This window comes from Chelonoidis abingdonii, chromosome 8, assembly GCF_003597395.2.
Source record: "Chelonoidis abingdonii isolate Lonesome George chromosome 8, CheloAbing_2.0, whole genome shotgun sequence".
Lineage (NCBI taxonomy): Eukaryota > Metazoa > Chordata > Testudines > Testudinidae > Chelonoidis > Chelonoidis abingdonii.
Window position 1 is genome coordinate 58,609,476 of NC_133776.1, and position 10,991 is coordinate 58,620,466.

Below are 10,991 nucleotides of genomic sequence, written 5' to 3' on the forward strand. Positions count from 1 at the left end.
GACTGACTGGCTAAGCAGTAGTTCTGCAGAAGAGGACCTGGGGATTGCAGTGGATGAGAAGCTGGATATGAGTCAACAGTGTGCCTTGTTGCCAAGAAGGCTAATGGCTTCTTGCACTATATTAGTAGGAGCATTGCCAGCAGATCAAGGGAAGTGATTATTTCTCTCTATTTGTCACTGGTGAGGCCACATCTGGAGTATTGCATCTAGTTTTGGGCCGCCAACTTCTGGAAGGATGTGGACAAATTGGAGAGAGTCCAGTGGAGGGCAACAAAAATCATTAGGGCCTGGGGCACATGACTTATGAGGAGAGACTGAGGGAACTGGGCTTACTTAGTCTGCAGAAGAGAAGAATGAGGGGGGATTTGATAGCAGCCTTCAACTACCTGAAGGAGGGTTCCAAAGAGGATGGAGCTAGGCTGTTCCCAGTGATGGCAGATGACAGAACAAGGAGCAGTGGTCTTAAGTTGCAGTGGGGAAGGTCTAGTGGGAAGGTCTAGGTTCCATATTAGCGAAAACTATTTCATTAGGAGGGTGGTGAAGCACTAGAATGGGTTACCTAGGGAGATGGTGGAATTTCCTTCCTTAAAATCATCCCTGGCTGGGATGATTTAGCTGGGATTGGCCCTGCTTTGAGCAGGGGGTTGGACTAGATGACCTCCTGAGGTCTCTTCCAACTCTAATCTTCTATGATTCTATGACAGTATTGCTAACTTCTTTCTTTTGTTTTTTTCTTTCTCTCTCTCCCATGGGGGGTGGCCACCACCACCCCTTCACATCTAGGTCTGACTCCCAGTAAACTCAGGTATTCCTCTAGTGCTGGCCAGTCTCCCTTAACAGTCCGACAGCCAATGAAAGCAGGGTCATGCACAAACTCTCTGTTGACACCAAGGCAGCCACTAAAAGCTTCCAGTTACACCACTCCTGCAAGTGGAGTCCGAAAGCCCCAGTCTTCAGTTCTCAGTCCAGGATCTTCTAGTAGCAGTTCTTCTACTACAAGAAGCAATAGTATGGCCACTGGAGCCAAAAATTCACCTGTTAAAGCACGAACATCTGTTGGAGGAACTTCTACTCCGAAGAGCAAGCTGATACAGCCATCCAAGAGGTAAGATCTTGAAATGAACATAAAAAAATTTAAATGCACCTTAACAAATTTTGCCAACAATATTGACATCTGTGGTGGTTGAAGTGCATTTCACATCTGTAAAGTAATTGTGTAAAAATGGCGTTCACCTCTGTCAGGGTTCCCTCCCCATTCTGAACTTTAGGGTACAGATGTGAGGACCCGGATGAAGACCCCCTAAGCTTATTTCTACCAACTTAGGTTAAAAACTCCCCAAGGCACAAATCCTTCCTTGTACCTTGGATTAGGTAACACTGCCACCACCAAGTGATTTAAACAAACATTTAGGGAGGGCTACTTGGAGCCCTACCATCCCCAAATATCCCCCCAAACCCCTACACCCCTTTTCCTGGGCAGGCTTGAGAATAATATCCTCACCAATTAGTACAGGTGAACACAGACCCAAACTCTTGGATCTTAAAACAATGAAAAATCAATCAGGTTCTTCGAAGAATTGTAATTAAAGAAAAGGTAAAAGAATTACCTCTGTAAAATCAGGATGGTAAGTACTTTATAGAATAAGAAAAGACTCAGGAACACAGAGGATCTCACCTTTAGGCAAAACCTGGGATAGCTCAGTGGTTTGAGCATTGGCCTGCTAAACCCAGGGTTGTGAGTTCAATCCTTGAGGAGGCCATTTAGGGATTTGGTGATTGGTCCTGCTTCATGCAGGGGGTTGGACTAGATGATCTCCTGAGGTCCCTTCCAACCCTGATATTCTGTGATTCCCTGTGATCATAATCATGTCACCTTAAAGTTACAAAACCAGGTATAAACCTCCCTCTTAGACAAGGAAATCACAAGCCAAAATAAAAGTAAGCTAATGCATTCCTTCACTAGTACTTACTAATACTAATGGAGATGGATTGCTTGCTTTCTTGATCTGCCTCCAGCAAGCATACAGAACAGACAGACAAAACAAAGCCTTTTCCCCTCCCCAGATTTGAAAATATCTTGTCCCCTTATTGGTCCTTTTGGTCAGGTGCCAGCTAGGTTACCTGAGCTTCTTAACCTTTTACAGGTAAAAGGATTTTGTGCCTCTGGCCAGAAGGGATTTTATAGTACTGTATACAGAAAGGTGGTTATCGTGCTCTTTATATTTATGACAACCTCCGATGCACTTTAACAATACTTATTAAACTCCTCAATTGGGTCAAAATGACTTTTAAAGCACAAACTAGAAAACATAGCTTGACTTCCAGGTCCCAGACTTACCTAGATTGATTGAGATACACTAATCATAGGTTCTCCTTGAAGCCATTTTAGTTTAAGTAATTGCAGATGGAATTTGTATGTTGGTCACTAAATCTCTATGCCTCAGAGGAAAAAAAACCTGTGTATTTACTGATAGATGTAGTGCCACTGACATGCATCATATTGCTTTACAGAATTATAAAGTGTTCTAATACTTTGAGAGCTTTAAATGAAAGGCATTACAGAATTGCAAAGCATTTAACAAAGGGCAGGTAAGGAAAACAGAGCCCAGAGAGATGGTGATTTGCCCAGGGTCACAAAAGCCTTTGAGGTAATAATTGCTTCAGACATCATGAAAATACAGTTCTCTGGAGAGGAGGATGGTTCATTGGTTAGGGGACTAACCTGGCACTTAGGGAATTGAGCCAAGCTTTCCTGCTCTGCCACAGACTTCCTGTGTGACCTCGCCCAAGTCATTCAGTTTCTCTGCCTCAATTCACCATCTTTAAAATTGGAATGTCTATTTCCTGATTTCTCTTAATGCTTTAACTCACAGGTGCATTGTGGGGTGGAAATGGGGGCTATTAAGTACCTCAAAAAGCTGACATCCAGATAAATAGCAAAGAATATGGGAATTCAGAAAAAGATAACCGTTAGATTTTGACTTTGCATATGTGCCTGTGCAAGGAAGTAAGAATCCCCTCATACACCTGCAGTTGGAAAAGAAAGAGTGACGCCTTGCCTCTGCTCTCACCATACTGGTCAGTACAGCTGAGCCAGCATGGTGAACCATAATTTTGCTGTTGGCCTAGGGTAACAAAATATCTATACCCAACCTCCCCCATACTCCTAGCAAGGGAGAAGCTGGGAGGGAGTTGTCTGAAGTAGCCTCTTCCAAGATTACTACTGGAGTAGGGCAGCTTATGCACCACCTCTTACTCAAGACTGTATCCAAAAGCAAAACCTAGCCATGAGGTAATAGAAGAATTCAGATGGATGGAATTAAACTTTAAAAAGAAAATGAAATTTGGTCAATTTGACAATACTCACTCTTCCCTCAAAAAATGCACTGAGATTACTAATGTTCCCGACCAACTAGAGGTCTTGTCTGTTTCCTCAGCGACTACACCAGCAGCATGGTGCCCAAGAATCTTTCTGGAGTACTACTTCATTTGATAGTTAGACAGAAGAATTGCACTTGCTGAATCACTTGTATTACTTCTACTGCCTTTTTGTAAATCTTAGAGTTCAAAAAATATTTTGACCAGGCCTGACCTTGCTTAGTTCGCAAGGTCAGAGGCTCTTGACCAAGGTATGACTGCAAATCAAAAAACAGATAATCGACTTGTTCACCTGTCGGGGTTCCTTCCCCACTCTGAGCTCTAGGGTACAGATGTGGGGACCCACATGAAAGACCCCCTAAGCTTATTTACCAGCTTAGGTTAACAGTAAGCTGCTACCACCAAGCGTGTTCCAAATCTTAGGGGAGAGCCACTTGGAATTCTGCCTTCCCCCAAATATTTCCCAAGTCCCTAACCTCCCCTTTCCTGGGCAGATTTGAGACTAATTCCTCCCCCAAAAGTCCTTACACCCCTTTTCCTGGGTAGGCTTGAGAGTACTCTCACCAATTCTGGTGAACACAGATCCAAAACCCTTGGATCTTAAAACAATGAAAAATCAATCAGGGTCTTAAAAGAAGGATTTTATTAAAAGAAAAGGTAAAGTTTATCTTTGTAAAATCAGGATGGAAATAACTTTACAGAGTAATCAGATTCAAAGTTACAGCAAAACAGATAAACCTCCCTCTAGCAAAGGAACATTTACAAGTTGAGAAAACAAAGATAAAACTAACATGCCTTGCCTGGCTGTTAGTTACAAGTTTGAAATATGAGAGACTTGTGCAGAAAGATTTGGAGAACATGGATTGATGTCTGGTCCCTTTTAGTCCCAAGAGTGAACACCACCCAAAAACAAAGAGCACAAACAACAGCCTTCCCTCCCTCCCTCCCCCCAAGATTTGAAAGTATCTTAGAATCATAGAACATCAGGGTTGGAAGGGACCTCAGGAGGTCATCTAGTCCAATCCCCTGCTCAAAGCAGGACCTAATCCCTAACTAAATCATCTCAGCCAGGCCTTTGTCAAGCCTGACCTTAAAAACCTCTAAGAAAGGAGATTCCACCACCTCCTCAGGCAACCCATTCCAGTGCTTCACCCCCCTCCTAGTGAAAAGTGTCCTCTTATTGGTCCTTTGGGTCAGGCATCAGCCAGGTTACCTGAGCTTCTTAACCCTTTACAGGTAAAAGGATTTTGGTGCCTCTGGCCAGGAGGGATTTTATAAAATTGTATACAGGAGGGTTGTTATCCTCCCCTTTATAGTTATGACATCACCACTGAAGAGTGATTTGAAAAGTAGAGCTGACTGAAAATATTTTAACTAGGGCTGTCGATTAATTGCAGTTAACTCACGCAATTAACTCAAAAAAATTAATCGCAGTTTTAATTGCACTGTTAAACGATAGAATTATTAATTGAAATTTACTAAATATTTTGGATGTTTTGCTATATTTTCATATATAATTTGGTGGTGTAATTGAAATCAAAGTATATATTTTTTATTACAAATATTTGCACTGTAAAAATGATAAGAATATTTTTCAGTTCACCTCCTGTAAGTACTGTAGTGCAATCTCTTTGTCGTGAAAGTGCAACTTACAAATGTTTGTTTTTTTGTTACATAACTACACTCAAAAACAAAACAGTATAAAACTTCAGTCCTACTTCTTGTTCAGCCAATCGCTAAGACAAACAAGTTTGTTTACATTTACAGGAGATCATGCTGCCCTCTTCTTATTTACAGTGTCACCAGAAAGTGAGAACAGGCACTTGCATGACACTTTTGTAGCCAGCATTGCAAGGTATTTATGTGCCAGATATGCTAAACATTTGTATGCTCCTTCATGCTTTGGCCATCATTCCAGAGGACATGCTTCCATGCTGATGATGCTGGTTAAAAAAATAATATATTAATTAAATTTGTGACTGAACTCTTTTGGAGAGAATTGTATGTCCCCTGCTCTGTTTTATCCTTATTCTGCCATATATTTCATGTTATAACATTCTCAGATGATGACACGTGTTGTTCATTTTAAGAACACTGTCACTGCAGATTTGACAAAATACAAAGGTGGTACCAATGTGAGATTTCTAAAGATAGCTACAGCACTCGACCCAAGGTTTAAAAATCTGAAGTGCCTGCCAAAATCTGAGAGAGATGAGGTGTAGAGCATGCTTTCAGAAGTCTTAAAAGAGCAACACTACAATGCGGAAACTACAGAACCTGAACCACCAAAAAAGAAAATCAACCTTCTGCTGGTGGCATCTGACTCAGATAATGAAAATGAACATGCGTCAGTCTGCACTTCTTTGGATTCTTATTGAGCAGAACCTGTCATCAGCATGGACACTTGTCCATTAGAATGGTGGTTGAAGTATGAAGGCACATATGAATCTTTAGTGCATCTGGCATGTAAATATCTTGCAATTCCAGCTACAACAGTGCCATGAGAACTCCTGTTCTCACTGGCAGGTGATATTGTCAGCAAGAACTGGGCAGTATTATCTCCTAAATGTAAACAAATTTGTTTGAGCAATTGGCTTAACAAGAAGTAGGACTGAGTAGACTTGCAGGCTCTAAAATTTTACATTATTTTATTTTTGAATGCAGGTTTTTTGTGTACATAATTCTACATTTGTAAGTTCAACTTTCATGATAAAGAGATTGCACTACAGTACTTATATTAGGTGAACTGAAAAATGCTATTTGTTTTTTTACAGTGCAGATTCTTGTAATAAAAAATAAATATAAAGTGAGGTCTGTGTTGTAATTGAAATCAATACATTTGAAAATGTAAAAACATCCAAATATATTTAAATAAATGGTATTCTATTATTAACAGTGCAATTAATTACAATTCATTTTTTTTAATCGTTTGACAACCCTAATTTTAACACATCTCTTTTGTACGTGTGTGTCACTTGGGAAACTTCTTAAAGAGCCACACAACTGGGGGAAAGCAAGGGATAGGTTTAATGCCTCAGAGCAGCTGGGCCCTAAATTTCACTATTAGCAATAATACAAAATGAGTGTGCATATTGTGTTGGGGGAAATATCTCCTGGCACCAGAAAGATAAACAGGGACGTCAGCTATTTGTCCTATTTCTGCCCATGCAAATTTCCTTATGAGTAGTAACCTGACAAATTCTCCTTAGTAATTATTACTGCAGGGAGCAATGCTTGAGAGAATTCTATGGATGGCAGAAAATCAGATAGATTCTTCCTTCACTTTGTGATGTGACATAGTGACTTCAGTTGGAGTTGGGATCAGCTTAATTTACACATTTCACAGGCAGAGGTGAAATGATTTGCCGAGCATCACTGAGTCAGTGGCTAGAGCAAGGAAGAGAACTCAGATCTCTTTACTCCAAGCTATTCTATCCACTGACTAGACCACAACATTTCCCTGATGAAGGGTGCAGCTGGGGTCATCGCTAATGTGTTCTCTCCTCAGTGGAAAGCTCGCATTTTTAAAATAGCTTTTTATCTTGCTTAATGGGACACTGAGGTTAAATGTAGGCCCTACATTAAAAATACTTTAACATTTAAAGTGCCTTCATAATCCTGAAAAGTATTTCCCTCAAAACAAGTGCTGCAATACTGGTAACTTTCTTACTTCTCTGCTGGTGTCCTGTGCCAGTCTGTTCTTATTAACTAGGAGGGTATTAAAATCCAAAATAGCCTTTGGGAGGCCTGATTTCTCCATTATTCTGAATCTTTTGTAGCCATTTACACCAGTGCAAAGTGGGTGTAAAATGCTACCATTCTGACTGAGTAGCGTTATTCCCATTCTGCACTGGTGTAAATGGCTATATAAAGTATAGGGCAATGGATAGTCTGGCCCCATGTCTCAAAAGAACTCAGCTGGCAAGTTTCTGTGTTTGTAATCTTTCTCTCACATGAAGCAGAGATAGAATGGAGAATAGCATTTACATGTGAATGAAAACCAAAATACAGCTGGAACATTAAAATGGAATATTATATAATCTTAATTTATATAATTTAACCAGGGCCTCCATGTATTCTGATCCTGCAGCTGTTGAAATTGCAACAGAATTCACCTCTTACCCCAAAATTGTTAGGCTACTGTACTGATTATATTACCCAAGCTTATCCTTAAAGGGTAACTTGGGAGTTTTACTGTTGGTCTAATTCTTCTTCCACTGTAGCCAATGAGGAGTGCTTTTAAAAAATCCCAGCCAAAGTAAAGTAACACTTCTGCCATGCCCCTACCCCACAATTTCCTGGGCACTATGCCTGCCCCAAAATCCCTGTTGACTAATTTTTGAGACTTACAATTTTTTAAAAATGTGTCTTAAAAAATAATAGGCTTTTTTTCTCTACTGTTGTGAAGGAATTCACACCAATGAGAGAAACAATTAAATTAATCAGAGTGTGTGTGTGGAACAAATATTTTCCTCTGATACCTTTCAGTTGGTGATGTTACAAGTAACAAATTAACCCACAATTGTCTGAATTTTGGTGTTGACAGAGGAGAAAATAAGTAAGGACATGTTGTTCACCCCTTCACATAACACAAGCACCAGGGATCACCTAATGAAATTTAATAGGCAGAAGTTTTAAAACTAACAAAAAAAGTACTATTTCACACAATGCACAGTCACCCTGTGGAACGCGTTGCTGGAGGTGTTGTGGAGGCCAAACCGTGGCTGGGGTAAAAAAAAATTTAGGCAAGTTTATGGAAGATAAGTCCATCAATGGCTATTAGTCAAGAGGGTTATCCTAAGCCTCTAACTGCCAGAATCTGGAACTGGATGATAAGGGGATCACTTGATTGCCTGTTCCATTCATTCCCTCTGAAGCATCTGGTACTGGCCAGAGGCAGATTTACAGTGAAACCCAAGGTGCCCTGGCATGGGGGGCCCCCAGTGACAGGGGGGCACAGGGCTGGGCAGCTAGGGGGGGCAGAAGTTTGGTCTTAATGGCTCCAGGGGCTCCTGCTGCAGGCTCTGCACCTCATCTTCCACCTCCTCCCCTGAGTGTGCCACATTTCTGCCCCTCTCCCCCCAGCATTACCCTCCCCCCTGCCGAACAGCTGTTTGCTGGCAGTCCAGAAGGGAGGAAGCGGAGAATAGGTGGGGTTGGGGTCTTGGAGAAGGGGGTGGAATCGGGGCAGGGCAGAGCAAAGGCACCCCCATGACCCCAGCCCACTGCACTGACTCCTGCCCCCCCACACCCTCAGCCCCCTACCCTCCCTGACTACTGTACCCTCCCCCCACATGCAGCCTCCACACCAAATGAGACCTGCGCCAGCCCTGAGCCCCCTCCTGCACCCTAACTCTTGGCCAGACGCTGCACCCCCAACTGCTCCTACACCGTAACTTCCTCCCAGACCCTGCACCCCCCTCTCGTACCGTAAGTCCTGGTCAGACTCCATGCCCCAATGTTTTTTTACTTAAAGCACTCTTATCCAAAGTGCTTTACAATAGTTCGCTAAGCTGAGCACAGAGCCCCACTAACTCTAAATCTGCCACTAGTACTGGCCCCTGTTGGAAGACAAGATACTGGGCTAGATGGACCATGGCTGCTATTATGTCTAACTTTAAAGCCTTTTTCAACATTACCTGAGCCTGCTGCAGCATTTCCCGTCTCTTGCACTAGCATGCCCCAGAACACAAGACTGGCTTTAATAGTTGGTATTCATGGATGTGAGTGTAACAGGGAACTATGGACTGTAAGACATGACTGTAGGGCAGGTGCTAAAATTCTGTGATAGATGGATTTTGTAAAAGCAAAAATATCACCATTCATTCTTAAGGCTTAGAGCACTAATATGTTTCTTGGAGCATGTTTCTTATGCTTTAATGAGCATTTCATTTCTTGCTGCTTTTTTTTAAATGTACCCCAATGCATCAGGCTGTCTGATGTGTTGGCTTTTTTGTGTTTTTAAAATAGATTTCCTCAGTCAGCAAAGACCAGTCAGACAACTGCTGATGATTCCTGGAAGGATGGGTGTTACTAAGCCAACTCAGAGAAGCTGATAAACTGTCAAACATCTGTATGAAGCATACCCCCAGCTGGCTGGGCATGAGAATATTATTTTAAAATATGCCTTGCCCAGACTTATCACATAGGACTGACTTGTATGTTTTCCTTATCTTTTGAATACAAATTACCCCCTTCCCTTCATTTATTTTGTAAAGATTTTGGTCTCTTACTAGTAGAAATAGACAACTTTTTCTTTACTGTGTTCCTACTGTTCAGAATATACTACTGAAGTCTGAAAAACATCAGATGAAGACTGGTTGATGCTAACCTGTATATCTCTAGTACAACTATCTACCAGATCAGCAGTGTGTTGTTGGAAGAGATGTTGACTTAGATACAATATGGTCTGTTCATGGGAAAATGTGCTTGGAAGGGTATAGGTGGTAATGTCTGTGCCATCAAGAAATTTTAACCCACTGTGCTTCCTGGTTGCTAAGCAGTGGTTTGGAGATGAGAAAAATAGTTGTATAGATGTTAGAAAATGAGGTTTGATTGTATTTTTTAAAATCATCTGGTGTAACTAACTTTTGCCTGAAGTTCAAAGTTTTTTTTACTTGTTCCTGTATAGAATGTTTCTTCTCTGCTACTTTCTATTAATGTTTGTTCTAGAAGATGAAGCAGCCTTTTATAACGCAGTAGTACAGTTCAAAAAGACATTTGTATTAGTGTGCGTATCACCAAGTGTAAGTTCACAAATGAAGGAGTAGTACACAATATTTGTGTGGGTTTATGAACAGGCAGTCACACTGCAGTAGGTGCTACTTAAAAACTGTCAAATTTCAGTATTTCCTCTGTTCCATAACTTCTCTAGGAAATACCAAACCTTGGTAAGCTGAACTACTACAGGTGAGTCTGGTTCTGCATGGCCTCCAATTGTATACTGGAGAGAAGCTATTGCACCTGAAGTGATTCCCTCCATCATCTACTTTACCCTTTCAGTAACAATTGCCCTTTTACTGGTTTTGTATAAAAAAACTGTTCTACTGCATTTTTTCATACGAGGGAATCAGTTCAAAATGAGTCCCCGTCCTCAGCAAACTATGAAGGCCACTGATTTAATCATATTTTCTGAAATATGCACTGGTAATAGAACTCAGCGATATATTCTCCCTGCCATCAATGTGATTTGATAGTGTCGTTTAATAAAGGCATATCTGGTTTCAGCAACTTAACATTTTTTAACTATTGAACTTTGTGGTAATATTTTTATAAGAAAGTTAATGGGCAGAGGGACAAAATATTCACTTTTAGATCTCAGTACTTAATTGTTTTCAGAAACAGGTAGGTTTACCACTACAGAACACTTTTACTGTTTATTATTTGCATTACAGACTTCTATTGAGTAATTACATATAGGTAGATTAAAATTGATGCTACATTTACACTCACTCTGGAGCCTCAAATCAACTGGAATGTGATTTTAGAAAACTTTAAAGAAACACGAGTCCAGGTTCTTTACAAAGGAAAAGTTAAAATGGGGGCCTGGAATAATTCTTTCCTACTATTTCTGCAGGAGTCAACCCTAATGGCCGAGTGTGATGACCTATGAT

The 10,991-nt window shown here is 41.0% G+C and overlaps 1 protein-coding gene across 10 annotated transcripts in view; it reads left to right on the forward strand.

Annotated features, from left to right (window-relative positions):
• The window catches only part of LOC116833223 (SLAIN motif-containing protein-like), a 77,298-nt gene extending 66,685 nt beyond the window's left edge, over positions 1-10,613 (forward strand). For all 10 annotated transcript variants that reach the window (XM_032794591.2, XM_032794590.2, XM_032794594.2 and 7 more), the window contains 2 exons: positions 784-1,105; positions 9,349-10,613. In XM_032794591.2, coding sequence (XP_032650482.1) covers positions 784-1,105; positions 9,349-9,415 — 389 coding nt within the window. In that variant the 3' untranslated portion in view covers positions 9,416-10,613. The remainder of the gene's footprint in view (positions 1-783; positions 1,106-9,348) is intronic.
• The last annotated feature ends 378 nt before the right edge of the window (positions 10,614-10,991 follow it).